General features: G+C 41.5%; 1 protein-coding gene across 1 annotated transcript in view; it reads right to left on the bottom strand.

Annotated features, from left to right (window-relative positions):
* The window catches only part of frmpd1a (FERM and PDZ domain containing 1a), a 46,304-nt gene that overhangs the window by 8,224 nt on the left and 21,550 nt on the right, over positions 1-16,530 (bottom strand). Inside the window, exons 3-14 of the mRNA XM_072384192.1 lie at positions 16,201-16,323; positions 13,571-13,734; positions 9,726-9,828; positions 9,573-9,618; positions 7,302-7,406; positions 5,594-5,689; positions 5,268-5,393; positions 5,064-5,183; positions 3,548-3,684; positions 1,980-2,199; positions 1,210-1,392; positions 915-1,056 (exon numbers count right to left, since the gene is read on the bottom strand). Coding sequence (XP_072240293.1) covers positions 915-1,056; positions 1,210-1,392; positions 1,980-2,199; positions 3,548-3,684; positions 5,064-5,183; positions 5,268-5,393; positions 5,594-5,689; positions 7,302-7,406; positions 9,573-9,618; positions 9,726-9,828; positions 13,571-13,734; positions 16,201-16,319 — 1,561 coding nt within the window. The 5' untranslated portion in view covers positions 16,320-16,323. The remainder of the gene's footprint in view (positions 1-914; positions 1,057-1,209; positions 1,393-1,979; positions 2,200-3,547; positions 3,685-5,063; positions 5,184-5,267; positions 5,394-5,593; positions 5,690-7,301; positions 7,407-9,572; positions 9,619-9,725; positions 9,829-13,570; positions 13,735-16,200; positions 16,324-16,530) is intronic.

Raw genomic sequence — 16,530 nt, 5'->3', positions numbered from 1 at the left:
GACTTCGCTGGCTTGTTAGGACCTTAGTTTGTTTGTAGTAATCATCAAGAAAGGTTGGATTATACAAATTTCAGAGCTCTGACTCCTTAATCACACAATCAGAGGCCACATGCTCTTCTAAGCAGCTGCCCAGGACTGTGGAAATTAACACAACTGATGTCCACGGTGAAGAAGAAGAAGGCTATAAAAGGATAGCAAAGTGTTTTCAGGCAGCCATTTCCTCAGCTTGTAACGCGATTAAGAAGGAGCAGTTAACAGGAAGGATGCAGGTCAAGTTGAGGTCCAACAAAGCTTTCCAAGCTTTATATCAAGGCAAATCAAAAGCTCCATTGACTGGAAAGACCTCGAGGAAGATTCTTCAGACCCTGGAGTGACGGTGCACTCCTCAAACCAGCCAAGACCTGAGTGGAGGAGTCAGGAAAACCTTTCATGCACCCTTACTGCAAAAGGATCTAAGAAAAGTTTGACATATTTTGGAAATAAGTCACAAGGGCAGATTCTGTGAAATTAAGAGTTTAAGAGGTATGGTTGGGTTTAGAACTGCATGTAAACAACACCTGTTATAACCACAGATGTATCGATCATGATCACCATCATCACACTGTTTTTGCTACCCAGCATTGCTTCTATAACAGCTCAATAATCCTGAGAGTCCATACTGGACGACCTGAGGAGGCAGACCGGTGTAACGCATTATTAAAAATCAGTGGACAGGCTCAAATAGAGTGCTGCATGCAAGAACTAAATCTAAAATCTAAAAACTGGAAGTAATCTTGCATAAAATATTAAAGAAGTGTTCTCCTTAACTTGATGTCTTTCGGACTTGTTCCTTTTGCTTGGCTATTCACAGTAACAGAAAGCTCAAACGAGTGCCCAAACGTTTACATGCCACTGCATGCGCGTGGTCTCTGCACCTTCTTCGGCAGAGACTCTGTGCTTCTTGTCATCCATCCAGGGAAAGATGTTGAGGTTGGGGTCGACAAACACACGGCAATACCCTGCTATTAGGCACGACATATCCTTGGCTGCAGCTGCTTCCAGAAGTAATGTGATGGGCTTTGTGCAAGAGAGGAAACAGCATAGCATGAGATGAGGAGGTATTAAACACGCCTTTCCAGCAGTGAAAAAAACTCTTAGCTTGCAGTTTTACTTGTTTTTGTGCTCAGGATTGCACATCGTGTGAATCCTGTGAATCCTCTCGGGTTTTACCTTGATGTCCTGCAGGTATATTTTGACCAGGCTGACTTTATCGGATTCAGGCAGCAGCTCAATGCGAGTGATGCTGGAGAACTCCGTGAGGGTAGTCAGTATGCTCAGCTTGTGGTTGACCACCTGACTCACCCCGTAGCGCGCTCCCACCAACAGGGTCACCATCGACTCCCTGTCCTGGAGCTGAAGAGGTGGAGAAAGCGTAGAGAAAGACGATATGTCAAACTATGTTCATCCAAATCTTTACACAAAAATACATATTCTACAACGGCCCTTGGTTTTCTAAGATAAAGAGAGAATCCATCTTGTTCCCTTCAAGCATAAAAGTTTGGACCAATCGGGCAGGTTTCAGGTGTGACATCAACAGTGATGCTCCGGCACACTGACAGGCTACGTGTTGTTTGTCACTGGTGTCCCTGATTGGTTAAAGTGACTCGTCTGACAGGAGAAAGCTCCCAAACCTTTCCAAATGGTTTCTAAAGAGAACTTCCCAGATGTATGTATAAAACAAACCGTGCCAGGACTCCTTCTCTCGTCCTCTCCTTAAGTGTAGTTAGTTTGATTTCTCAGTATAGTTCAGACTTATTGTTCCTTGTTTTGTTGGATGATGCCTTTAGCTGGCCTCCCTTTTCCTGAATTACTCAAATCTTTTAAGTTGCATATTTTGATCCACACTTATTATTCCTAAAACTAATGTTCCTCCTACTTGACTTTGTAAGCTGCTTGTGGATCTTTTCTAAACATATCACAGACGCAGGTGAAGCCCGTACCATCATGGTGGCACCAAATGATTTCCCTCCAAAACACTTGAGTTCGCTCAGCTCCTCCAGATAATTGATCCGTGCCTGATCGACCGACAGCCCCTTCAGCTTGGGATCGTGCTGCGATTGGTTCTTCTTCATGTGGTAGCCGATGGCCTTCCTCAGATCTTTCTCCCGCATGTTCCTCAGCAAGGTGGACGACACAAAGTTCTCTATTCCCCAAGTCTTCCTGGAGCAAACGAAGAGATCAAATTTGAGAGTGGAAACTGACTACAGGAATGCCACATATCTGTATGAATGGCTGTGCTATAAGAGAGCAGTTTTAATATGAAACTTTTGGTATAAAAGGTGCCTGACATGCAGTGTACAGCGTATTTAGCATAAGACAAAGAGAAATTGGTATGTATACATTTGTTTCTAGTAACTGCCAGTTTCTATAACAAAAATATGACACGTGTTTGTAGCCAGGAGCTCTACAGTGGGTCTTAAATCATCTGGACTAAACATCTGGCGACTAAAGCTGCAGCTTTACGGGCATTTTGGGCAAAGCACACCTTTAGTTTCAATCATAACTCACCGAACGTTCTTTAAATGTGTTTTCAAAAGGACTAACATCCACTTCTTATCGTCTCTTTGCATCATATTGTGGCCTCTTTTCTTTTCAACTTACACTACTTCTGTGGGTCTGGTTATGTGCTCGAATGACTTCTAATATAACTGATGCAAAAACATGTACATTCCTGCCATATGAGCCCACAGTCTTGCAGGGTTTTAATTTGAGATATATCACAGGGACAAAGGCCTGGCTACCTTCAACTAAACCTCTTACTTCTTTATTTCATCCCAACCAAGGCTGTGAGAACCCAGAGTTTCATGACTGATGGCCAATTACTGCTCTGACCCTGTTGAATCTGTGTCTTAAAAGAAACAGGCTGTATCAGACTCAGCCGGCCAGCTCTTGGCACAGTCCATGGTGACATCCGGATGACCCCAGTGCTCTGCCAGCAGGTCTTCCAGCAGGTAAAATGTAGTGTCAGTCCAGTCTGTTCCACGATGGTAGAAGAAACTACCAAATGCTACTGGAACTACCTTTAATAATCTCTTTAAGACTCATCTCCTCTGAGAGCACCTGCTCCAACACACCCAACTCAGATTTACGCCGTACTTCTGAACCTGTTATACGTGCACCGTATCTTTTCAAGTTGATTAAGAGCTCAATGTTTATGCAAACGTTTCTTACTCTCCTGAAGTCTCAAGCTCTTTACTTAAAAGTCACTTTGGATAAAAGCTTCTGCTAAATGAGGAAATGTATCGTAATGCAACCTTACGCATCATCAGTATTGACCTCATTGATCTCTGTTCTAACAATGTTTTATCTTATTATTACAGAGAGTCTTTTTGGTATAATAACAGAGGTTAAACACAGAGTCTTTAATACATAAATTAAAATGCACTCTTGGAGCTCCAGTTTCATGTAAACTGGACAGACCAGCAGTGATCCCTGCTTTGCTTTGAACTACGTCAGATTAAATCAGAGGATGAAAACACAATTGAAAACATGTGTGTGTGTGTCTCACGTGATCATCTTCAGGTTGGCTTTGGGGGACTGTCCACAGCTCACCAACCGCTCCTGAATGTGCAGCGCAGCGAGTCGTAAGGCGGTGTTGCACCTCATCTCCACCGCATAGCGCTCCTGCAGCACGTCGTTCACGCCCTAAACGGCACAAATGGTTCAAATAAAAAACAATACAGACACAAGATTAAATCAGATTCAATTCAATTCAATTCAATTCAATTTTATTTATATAGCGCCAGATTACAACAATTATCATCTCAAGGCACTTAAGTAATATAGTCCAATTCAAGCCAATTGGAATTCAATTCATTGTAATTATAATCCAATTAATTCATATGGAGCCAATTAAAAAAATAATATCCGAGCTAAGGAAACAACAGATTGCACCGAAACTTGTCTTCAGTCCAATCTCCCGTCCTGAGCCTGAGGGACTGTGGAAAGGAACGACTCCCTTTAACAGGAAGAAACCTCTGGCAGAACCAGAACCAGGAAGAAACCTCTGGCAGAACCAGAACCAGGAAGGGTGGCCATCCGCCTCGACCAGATGTTGTCTTAAAGCCATCTTTATAATCCTGTACATATTTCAGGATCAGCTGCAGTTTCTAAACTAATTAAATGTATTATTAGAAGCAAATGATTGTGGAAACATGAAGAAGATTAGCTGTATAAACTAACTTTGTAGTTTATTTTCCCCTCATGTATCTAAGGTGGGACTTTACTTGTCCAATGAACACAAAGAGCCACAGGGGAAGAGGGATTTAATGAAAAACTGCACTTTTCCAAACAAGTTGAGTTTTCACTTCGCTAATCGACATCACACTGAGTCAGTGTGTCAACTGAGGCAATAAATGGACTTTTGGACGCTTCTCAAAACTTTTCTTATTGATTTGATTCAAACTTCTCAATCCCATTTTAGGTGAGAAGCTCAAGCTTTTCCGCTGATGCTGTGAGAGTTTGTGGTTCCACTTGGGACGACTGCCACGATTTGATATTCATATGTCCGTGTAGATTTATTAGCTCAGGATTCGAGTATCGTATCTGAAGCAGATGAATGTAAACAAGCGGAGCTGAGACATCATGTCTGAGGTAGAAAACTGAGCTCAGCATGTGTTCAGGTATCGTGCATTAATGAATATGAACACATGTGCACTGGGGTTCAAAGAGAAATTTAATTAGAGGAATTATGAGTAGGTTTACTTAAATATGAAAGCTACTTGTGAGACAACTGTATGACTGACATATACACATGTATATATGTACGTAACTTCAGATATTTAGTGATATTATCTTGCTGTTCTGAAATGCCAGATGATATAAAAAAACACGTTGAAACGTGTTGTGTTTGAGCTGCTTTTAGAGAGCCTAACCAGTAAAAAGTCCAGTGACCACAAAACACCTGATTACGTCATTTTTCTGAACAAAAGTAATGTTAAACGTTATGAAAAAGGGTAAATCTATCAATAACAAGTATGAAAACTATCCGAGGAGCCTGGCGGCCTGCAGGATCGTCAGCCTACCTGCAGGTAGAGGTACTCAAAGGTCGTCGGATCTTCCTGCAGCAGCTTCTGGAGGTTTTTGGGCATGAAGCAAACCCGGAACAGACACCTGTAGTTATGAACTTCCTTCTTCTGGACCACCTGAAGACACACATGCCCGCTTTATTTCAAACATACATTTGTGAGCACAGGTTAAACCCACTGCACGGGCGTGTGTGTGGATACCTGCTGTATCCTCTCCTCGTCATGTAGCAGCAGTAGCTTGCTGCTGCTGTGCTGCTGCTCCAGCACCAGGGAGAAGTGTTCAATACGGCTCAGAGAGAGCTTTTCCCTCAGCGTCATCACAATGTCCTGATGTGCAGAGGAAATCAAAGCTTGAGACACAATATTTGTTAACATCAAAGCAGTTTGAGTAGTCGGATAATTCAGGAAACTAAAGCTTATATAATACTGATGCTTTTGAATGAGGCTCTTGATGGACCACAGCTTCACCTGTGGGACCTAAAAAAAGAAACTGTAAGTTAGAAATGTGTGTCAGTATGACAACATACCTTCACTGTGGTGCTGGACTCAAATTTGAAGGCCTTGGTTTGTCCATTCTCCAGATACACCTTCAAGACATTCGGCAGGAAGAGCAGCGAGTTCCCCTGGAAACCAAACAGCAAATCAGGGGTCAAGAAAGGTGTCTCTGTTGGTTCCAGAAGTTATGCATAGCCTGAAAGGGAGATTTTATTGATGTTTTTATGCTTAAGCCATACAGGCAGTAATGTTCTGCTAATTACAGCCTTATAAAAAGAAGAGTCGTTTGATTTCATCTTCTCACGGAGCGTTTCTTTGCATCACATCATCTGGCCTGTTTCTGTCTGCCTGGTTTGTTCCCTGCGGTGAGTCATCTTTCCCCTCCTCTTCTTCTATGATTTAAGAAGGCGTTTCTCTGGATTGACAGTGTGATGCAATAAAACATTGATGTCTGCATATCTGAAGTTCAAACACAGAGCAGTGGAGTTGTAGATAATCCTTCCCATCTTCCATTTTTTGGGTTTTCTATCTAAACGACGGCAGACACAGCGCGCCCCTCCCCCATCACTGGTGCGTTCTTCCTCCATCTCCCTCTGCTTTTCTCTCCCTAATTTGATGCTTATTGTCCTGTAATCGCAGACATTAGGACTGGGGAATGGGGCAGATATTGATCGGTGTTTTCTCTGCATTTTAGTAATGGGCACTCCAGCCTGTGTGGTTTTCCTCGTCCAGCTAATTTCACATCCGCAAGCAGGACGGGGAGCTCCCACCAACCAGACTGTGGCGAATGAAAGAAAAAACTGCATGCAGTATGGAATAATCTGGACCCATAATAAGCCAGCACTGTCAAAGTCTAATGGTAACTGCATTAATAAATCACATCTAAAAGCTCTGTTGTTTCAGAAAAGACCAAAGAACTCAGTTGTTCCAACGTGGAGCTTGAGAACGGATGAAAAGGATAAACCAGACCAAGAAACTCTCAAACGAATGAAAATCGTACTCTAAGATAGTAAGATTTGAATATTAAGTGGTTTACTCTCCTCAGAGGTCATATCCACGTGACTGAGATGAAGAAATTCAACTCAAAATAGCAGATGATGTAGCAAACAGATATATTAATGAGACTGTGTGTGACTGTAAACCTTATTCTTTATCAAACATGTATCCATATCACTGAAGCTAAAGAACTTTGAATTCACTAAAACATGTCTAACCTTGTTTTTTTTTAAAGATATCTGATATCCTGAATAAGAATGACCTTCTCAGGAAAATAGAATCTGACGATAAGCAGATGATCACAAACTAAACGTGTCGGATGAATTCCTTAAAAAGCATTTAAAGCTTTTCAGGGCTTCTGAAAATGAGGCTTCTCCACATTGAAGAGCTGCGACTCCTAAACACCTTCTTCAGTTTGGATAAAACAGATGAAACAGATGTTTGCATTTTGAGCTTATAGTCATTACATGACTGTAACTTTATTCCATGCTGATAAAAAGTAATATAAACATGTCAGTGATCTATTATTACCTATATATATTTAGTTATAGCTCTGATTTTTACAGATAGTGTGGTTCTGTTGGCTCTTCAAGCCATGACCTCTGGCTCCTTCCTGGCACCAAGTGTAATGCACTTTGCAGAGAGCCACTGAGTCCAATTGAAAACAACCAATTCAGTTAAAAAACAGTTCAGCATCCCTCATTAAAGCTGCACAAAAGCTGCTCTGTATCCTCTAAAACTCACCTGAGAGTGTCCATTGACTTCCACCTCCTCTGCAAAGTGGACTTTCACAGGGTTGGACCTGAGCTTGGCCCGCTTCTCTGGTGTGATGAAAGATGACTTTGGGCCCTGGGATGGACACACATTTCCTTTTTCAGCCACTTGTGATAGTAAAATGTAGAATCCATTCAACCCACTGGTTGATGTTCTTATACAAATAAAAGCAGGCACGATCAAACTTTCCTAGTTCTGTGCAGTGGATCAAAAACAGGTTTTGGAATAGTATTTACAGCAGGATTCATTGGAAGTGAGGGTGTAGGAGATAGCACGATGCGTTCATGTGCATGGGTTGCTGTTAATAACTGAACGAGTGACAGCAGATAGACTGAAGCCCCAGTTTTACTCCAGTTGTACCTTGGCATAAGAATTCTTCTTATGTTTAGACACCAGCAACAAGCACGATAGAGATGAATGTTTTCTGAGCAAAGCTACTGATTCCTTCAGTCTCAGTAATGACTTCTTGGAGGATCTGTGAGCGATGAATCACTTTGCAAAGCTGCTTCCATCAGCACAGCTGCTGACGAGGAGGAGCAGCCATTTATCTATCGACCGACTTCATCTGAGTGCAAACATGTGTCCCGCAGAGCGACGTGCACAACACACACATGCAGTAAATGCACAGGTACAGGTCAGGTCATTGTGATGTAGTATGTGTCAAAAGCAGCCTGTGTGTGTGTGTGTGTGTTCCTGAGGGTGTAACACCTTGTTACAGCTAACAGTGATGTAGAGGTGGGAGCCTGGTGACAGGAGGCTTGTATCATTTACACCTCGTCCCAGGACTCATTGGTATGCTGATTAATGCTGCTGTTGGCAACAGCATTTTAGACTCTTATGTGTATAGAGACACTATACATGCACAACATGTAGCGCTCACATACTGTGCATGAGTGGATTATTTCTATGACCTAATAGAACTGGAAGAAGAGGTAGTGCATGTACTGTAAAGTGCTGCTGTAGGAGGACCAACTATCATCCACTTACAGGAAAATTCCTTATTTTTCCTCCCTTGTATTAAGAGTAAAATACTGATGGACAAAAAGGACCCACAATGACAGATAATCCCATGAATGGAAGTTAAAATGCTGAAAAGCTGAGAGGTAAAAGTACTCAACATTATAGCATATGGAATATGTTTTAGTCACACTGAAATCCACAAGTCAAGGGTGAATATTTGGCTAATTTCTGATCATTTTGGATGAGGAATTTCAATTTGATTGTCATTCTTATCTATTTGAGTCAGAGGATACATAAGAGGAGCTATCAGAAAAATAAAGAGAAAGAGAAAGACAACAATAGCAGCCAGAAGAGGCTGCAGATAAACGAGTAGAAATCCCTCCATGCCCCTCAGAGATGGTTGGAACGGCTTTTTTCTTCAGGAAACAGTACCTTAGCAGCAGTGATTGCTGCAGACATCCCGAGCAATAACTTCAGTGTGTCTTATGTCTCCAAAGTTAATCTGTTCAGGCTTATGTAGCTTATTGTTAGCTTTGATGTTAGCTGTAATGTTATATCTTCATTTGTAAGTCGCTTTGGCTAAAAGCTAAATGTATAAAAATACAGCTTTGCTTTTTGTTGCCATGGTTTGGCTACATTTAGTCACCGAACTCTGTGCCATTACTGTATCTTTCTGCAATTCAATTAAGCTTTATTTATATATCAGCAAATCACAACAAATGTCATCTCAAGGCACTTCAAAGACGCACTCCAATTCAAGCCAATTAATTAAAATCCAAATTAGTCCAAATCAGACAGAGTCCATTAAAAAAAGCTAAGGACACCAACAGAGAGCATCAAAACTTCTCTTTGAGCCAATCCTCCATCCTGAGAGTGAACGAGGTGACTGTGGAAAGAAAAAAACTCCCTTTTATCAGGAAGAAACCTCCATCAGAACCAGACTCAACAAAAGATTTCCGACGTTTCCTTCAGAGAAACTTCATCACAGATTCTTCTCATAATTCTGTCGGACACTGATGATAACAGACTGTCACTTGGAAATACATTTATCTTAGTGGATGATTAAAGTATGACGTTCTGTTGCAGCCATTCAGCGGTTGTTCTTTTCCCCACTCAGTAAAGGACAACCAGCGAAGATTCTTTGGTCCTTTAATATTTCACACCCAAACAAATGGAAAACAGGGCTTAAAAATCCCTGAATTTTCCGTTAAGTGTAACGTTTTTTGAATGCAAACGGCTGTTTCTGTGGTGTGTGTGTGGTAGTTAGACACCCAGACTCACCATCATTATTCTGAGGACCGTCATAGTCAGCGCATCTCGAGACTCCCTGAAAAAATACACAAAAGGCTTCAGACCTGAAGCACACTGCTTAATTTCAAGTGGCACTTCTTGGTGTATGCACCAATAATCAGGCATGTGTGTGTCTGTGCAGACCTGATTATTTCAGCAGCTTGCTCTGGGGTTAGGTCATCGACAGCGACGTTATTGATCTTCACAAGCTGGTCGCCAGGGAGGAGCCGACCATCTGCAGGACCACCTGGACACACAAAACGTCCTTGTGTTGTCATGCCTGAGGGTGTTCAGCTGGCCTGAGCTCACACTGTATACTGGCAGTGATGACAGCCAGCACCTTGTATTCTAATGATTTTCTTTCATCCGACACCACTGCATAAAGTTTTTGAGACTGCTCTCACCAGCTGCACCAGTCTGTGCAGGAATAAATAAAACGATATCTGTCCAAATGATTTTTATTAGTTATTATTTACACTGCTTTACCTCGTCACAGTTGTTGTGTTGAACTGTCCTCTGATTAAGATGTTCCAGAAATATCACAATATATCACAATTTCACAATATCAGATGAAAGCACATGAAAGTTAAGAGTCCGAACGCCAACAGGCTGAATACTGGGAGGATTTTATATGCACTATGAAAGAGAAACAACTGAAGTAACAATAATAAATCTAATTGCAATCTGAAATTGGCTGATGACGGCAAAGTAAATCATGAGGTTGTGCTCATAAACAAAATGCACGAGTGGCCTCTTAGGCACAGTCATCATCCTCTTCGAGGCCTCTATAAAGCACCTCCCTTCACTGCTCTCCATCGTAATTATTTTCATCATCATCCTCCAACATGTTTTTTTCTTCCTGTATCATAAAACATCAGGTAACCCTGTTGTTTAACCTGTGATATAAGACATGGACAGATGCAGGTGACACTGATAGGTCTGAAAAGGCTTTTAGATAAAGGATTCATATTTCACTGTCAAGATGTTGCAGTGCCTCGCGGAGATAGACAGACAGACAGAGGGAGGACTGAGGCCGGGCTCAGTGGGGCCACTGGAGACCTGAGAAACAGTGTGAGACGGGTGGAAACAGATGGTGCCGGAGCAAACCTGAGCGAGACAGGCGAGTGTGTGGTTCTGAAATCTGCCCCAGGACCTCAGGGAGTATCAGAGCTGTGTTTCCCTGCAGAGACAAATGTATGCTGGACATAACAGATGTCAGTGGTAGCTTTAGGAATCTGCATTTCTACAACCAAAACGCCCCCGAAAGTCTGGATGCTGTATCTGCAAATCTCATCAACCGATGTCTTATTCACAATCTTTCACTATTTCACTTGTATCTGGTGGCGGCATCGCGCTTTATAAGGGTGGGAGAAAAGTAAGTGGTACCAAAAGCAAACAGCTGGAGGAACATGTTGCAGTTTGTGTGGAAAAAGAGAAAATAAATATTCATCTTGCTGGTTTGTCACAGAGGTGCACAAAGTGCTAAACATTGCATTCGGTTCGATTGCAATCACTGGCTGACCTCAGGCCAATGCATTAAACAGTCACCCAGCTCCTTTAACCGTTTACCCTCCTGCTCTGAAGACAGACTCACAGATAGCAAACATGCTCATGTATTCATTAGTAATGAACACAATATTCCATCTGTGTGCACAAATGAGATATTTGTGGTTTATGTTGGATGAAGGAAGATTTTCTTCACCTTCATCACACCTATACAGACTTTTCTTTCTTAGATCACTTAACCATAAGGACTCGTTAGGACCCGACATGCTAAATTGGACAGAGATGCTTTGATTCACAGGTGACTGACCCAAAGCACGTGCACTATGCCACAGTAACAGTCGTCCAACTCCTGCATGTCACTTCTGTGGAATCAGTGGTCAAGTCGGCATTAAATAATCAGGTAATGTTTGCAAAAACAAAGCATGGTTTTGGACCTTTGCTTTGTTAAATGAATAAATAAATAAAAAAAATTAGGGCTGGGACTTTAACGCGTTAATTAAGATTAATTAATTACACAAAATTTAACGCATTTTAATCGCACTTATTTTTGCACCGCGGAACGTTTCTCACTGGATGAGTTTCAGGCAAACCGATTATACCGAAGCACCAACTAACGTTCATGACTTCAGACGACAACAAACCACAGCGAACAATAGTTAAACATGAACGAAGAAGCTGTTGAGACCGCTTTGGTTGGCCCCGTGGATGGGAAATGTTTTAAAAGACAGACGGATGGGATGGTGCAGGTGACCCGTGTAAAGAGGCTACAGTCCTCGCTGCTGCCGGCCTCGTTCAAATCCCGCATCAAACGGCCTTTTACTGCGTGTCATTCCCCCTCTCTCTGCTTTCTGTCTCTTTTTATCTGTCCTGTCCTTTAAAAGCCATAAAAAAATATATTTAAAAAAAACGGACGAATGGATGGAAGCGTCGATGGTTAAGTACCACCTTCAAAAATAATAAACTATGTTTTTTAGCTTAAGCTTATGTATTCCGTCATTATTCAATGGTATACTAACATCCATGTGAAAAAAAATGCTTCTCACTGTTCTCAGGTCAAATATTTATATGCGATTAAAATGCGATTAAAATGCGATTAATTTCGATTAATTAATTACAAAGCCTCTAATTAATCAGATTAATTTTTTTATTTCATTTTTATTTTTATTTATTTATTTTATTTTTTTTTTTTTAATTGAGTCCCGGCCCTAAAATAAATACATTGATGAATTTATTTTCACGGCAACTCACAGACATCCACAGGGAAATAAATCCAAGTGAAGGTTGTGCTGATAAACCACCATATAAATGGATTTATTTAACAATTTTATATAAGCCCTGAGTGGAGGTTGTATGCATGTCCCACCTCCTCTGAGACCTCAGCCACAATATTAACACCAGTGTTGATGATCTATTACATAACACTTGACTGGAAGAAGTTCCTCAGTAATGGGTAAAAAATCCATCTTTCCTTCATGCTTCTAAATTTGTTTTGCTTGCTCATTTCACTGGGGATCACCTACAAGCCTGCACACACACACAGACAGTGGCTTTTCTTTGCAGATGTAATTTGTGTGCATGGCTGCAGTATCAGCACTCAGTAACAGCCTCCCTTGGAGGTTTCACTTTTGTCTTTTTCTACTGCGAGGTGCTCAGAGGTCTGCAGTGGTCTGGCAAGGCTCCACTTCGTCATTTGCTGAGGAGACTTACTTTATGCAAAATAAGAACTGCAAAAGGCTCTGTTCCCCTAAAGTGTAGGATACACGGCATTATATCACTCCATAATTAATAGAAATGTGCTCCTATCTGCCTCATTGCATGACAGTGTTGGGTTTTGTGGCTGACTTTACAATGAAGATGAACATTTCCAGCTGGAGAGATGAAGATTTGGGACCAAAATCATCAGATAAGTTCAATGAAGGTCAAAAGACTCATTTTAGGTGAATGGAGCATACTTTTTTGTGTCATGTCTTGCTTCTTGTATGTTCAGAGTGTTTAGAATAGTGAGAATACATCTCACACTGATATTTCATGAGAGAAAGCAGGCATTACTCTCCCTTTATCTGAATGGAACTGGCACATCCGCAGTCAATGCAAAGGAGCTCACAACCTACAGCATGACTGATGGGAGTAGTGTTGGGGCAGGATGGCGTGATAAAGCACAATAAAAGACTGCAGCCATTGGCAATGGAAATGTACTCTTGGCAGGTATAAACAGAATGCAGGTTGGTACTGGTGAGAGGTACCAACCAGACTTAACTGGGCTCAAATGAGCAGACAGTTAGCTATAAAGCTAAACTCCCTGAGTTTACAGTGTAGTGTCTCACACTGCACTTCTGAGCCGTCTAATGAAGAGAAGTGCTGCATTGTTTCAGGGACAGGAGGCTCACAGATCAGTGTGGGTTATGATCACAAATAAGACGGTAGTGAAACAGTAGTGATGGGCATACAAACGTTAAGGTTACACTGCAGAAAACTCGTCCTACCTTGGGTGACCTCCTGCACCAGGATGGGGGTCTGTGAGGAAAGAGCGAGGCCATGGGAGTTGAGGTTTGGGTCTCTTTGGATCTGAACGTTGAAGCGGAATGGGTAATTCCTCTGATCAGAGCTGCTGGATTCTGCTGCCTTCCCACCTGCTGCAGCTCGATCTCTGCAGGGAGTCATCAGAATTACATCTTACTACAGTATGCTGTTACTGTAAAATGTCAATAACGTCTAAACCATATATTGCCTCAGCTCTTCCTTTAACAGCACTCTGTAAGTTTTTGGAAACTGAAACACCAACCACTTTCATTTCTTCAATGATGGTGGAAATGAGCTTGTTTTCTTCAGTCAGTCATCTTTCTATGTGTCATTGGACCAAACTAAAGTTTCAGCATCGTCTCCTTGGTGATTCATCTCTGAATCTCACTTTCATCCAACCATCCACAGTCCATAGCTGCTTCTTTGCAGCCCATTGTGACCTGGTTTTCTTCTCTTTAGGTGTTACTGATGGTTTAACTTTAGCGTTTCCTTCAGTTAATTTCTTTTTCTGAACATTTTTTTATTTTCAGACTGTTTAAGTTTTCTGTCCCGACTATTTGACTTCTGGCTTGATCGACCTGTCTGTTCCCTTTTGTTTGCACTTGCTCAAAAGCTTGGACAAAGCTGTCGGGAAACACCCAACCTCTTCAGCCACACTCTGAGCTGAAGGAGTTTTCGGTGGCTGCAGAACAGTCCGCCTCCTCCCATCAGTGCTGCTCAGACACTTTCAGTTTTAAGGTCTTACTTAAAGGAGCAGTGTGGAAGTTCCGCTGTTCGTCAGATACTGTCATTTCCGATTGTGCACTGAACGCAACACTCCACACTTCGAAGAAACTTCGGTGACCTGATGCCGCGTGCAGCAGCACACTACCCAACGCATCCATCACTCAAATGTGTCATGATGTCTTCTCCATTGAGTGAAACCACCTTCTCAAGTTCTGAGGTTACTTTTAGAGATAAAAATTATAAATAGATGTTACATTTGGTTATATATTCTGTGAAATATCACTGTTTGTTGTTCTGCATTATTTTAGAGTTTTGTGGTAATAAAAGCCAATATTAGCTACGTAAGGCTAAAGGCTGTTTGTATTTAGTCTGATGGAGGGATAGCATCAGCAGGCAACATTTAGCTGACATTATCTTCAAAGCCTCTTAGTATCCCGTTACACTTTGATTGAAATCAGCTGATCTCCACATGGTGCTGAGTAATTTCTGTCCAGCTAACAAAGCTACTTAGTAGTTTTGGCGCTTAAACTCATGTGAATCAACAGTTTTAAACAGGGACACGGAGAAAACGTTACGTTTGTTTAATCAGATCAGCTGATCGTCTGCAAAGTAGCGGCGAATCGCCCTTGCGCCACCCTTTGTCCCTTCTAGGCCACTGTAATCAACATGGCGACGCATGTGGTGTCCTGCTGGGAAAGCCTTTGTGTATATGTAAATAAAAAGTAATAAAAGTAATAAAAATGTAACGACTCATTTCATAGGGTGACCATTTAGCACTAACAACATAGTTATACGTCTTATATTCCATTTCTGTTAATAAATCACCATAATTATTACACACTGCTCCCTTAAGACCTTCTTTGCACTGGCTTTTAAATACGGTTGAGCTCGACATTTATTTCAACTTTTACTTTTGTTATTTGTATTTATCAGCTCTCTTGTTGGGGACATGTTCGGTAAGCTCTGTATTTACTCTCTTTTAGCTGCACACTTGTGCTGGTATTTGGAAAAAGTAAATTCTATGAAATTTTCTTCTAGTCGATTTGAAAATAGAATTTGCCATTAAATACAGCAATTTAATTGATTTCTAAAGCTATATTTAACAAAGGAAGAATGTTCAGCTTTTAAGTGAAATGGTTTAGTGTCACATCTGTGATTTCTTTGTTTTTCAACAAGAGAAAATAACTAAATGAACCTCAACTGCATCCATGATTTATACAAATTATGTGGTTTTTTAATAAAGTCCATCTTATTTTAGTTACAGTACTACCTTAATTGGCTTTAAAATCCCTGTTATCTAATATTGGTTCTTCTTCTGGGGTAATTTCTGAGCCTTTCACATCTAATATAGACAACAGTGATAAAGTCCACTACTTGATTCTTATAGCACTTTCTGCTCTTCCCTCTATGCCTGCACCCTATCTCTACTCTGTCACCTCTGACAGAGTCGGACTCGTGGGTTTCTTCTATGTAGTTTATTGTTAGCTTTTTATATAGCTTGTTATATCTTCATTTGTAAGTCGCTTTGGATAAAAGCGTCTGATAAATACATAAACATAGGAAGACTTTTCATGTATAACAAGGGAAACAGAACTTTCACAGCCTCCCTGTTTTCCTGCCCCGGCTCAGCTGTTCCTCGCACATGAACTTTTTAGCTCCCAATGTTGTCTTTGTGGTGTTTCTAATTCAATTCCACCTTTTTCCTTTTTTTTTTTTGGAAAAGGGGTTTTATTGTGAGCATCTTCATAACTGTGTGGCTCATGGTAACTTGCAAGTTCTGATGACCCGGTGGCTCATGAGTGGGGATTAATGTGCACTGCAAGATGTTGCCCAGCCCCGCTCCCACACACACAAAGCGTTACATTACCTGCTCAGAGAGTGAGACCTGCTGCCTAAGTCTCGGGACCGTCTCAGCCATCGTCCCACCACCTGCTCCACTCGGCTGGTCCTGCGTGACGGGGAGCGACTCCTGTCCTGCGACTCCATTTACCTGACGGGAATTAAGGGACAAAGGAGTCATTTAAGCTGCTTTACAAAGATGCAATCTAACAAGTACAATGAGGCGCAATGAAATGATCCAAGCACGATTTAAAACAAGCTCATGTGTTCTCCAGATCCGGTCCCAGAAATGGTCGAAGCGAGTCTGCGAATGCAAACGACTCCATCTGGCACAGACGACACCCAAATCAAATAAACA

Source organism: Leuresthes tenuis, unplaced genomic scaffold (assembly GCF_036924035.1).
Source record: "Leuresthes tenuis unplaced genomic scaffold, fLeuTen1.0.hap1 SCAF_4, whole genome shotgun sequence".
Taxonomy (NCBI): domain Eukaryota; kingdom Metazoa; phylum Chordata; class Actinopteri; order Atheriniformes; family Atherinopsidae; genus Leuresthes; species Leuresthes tenuis.
Note: the sequence above shows the minus strand (reverse complement) of the source record. Positions and strands in the feature narration are given on the sequence as shown.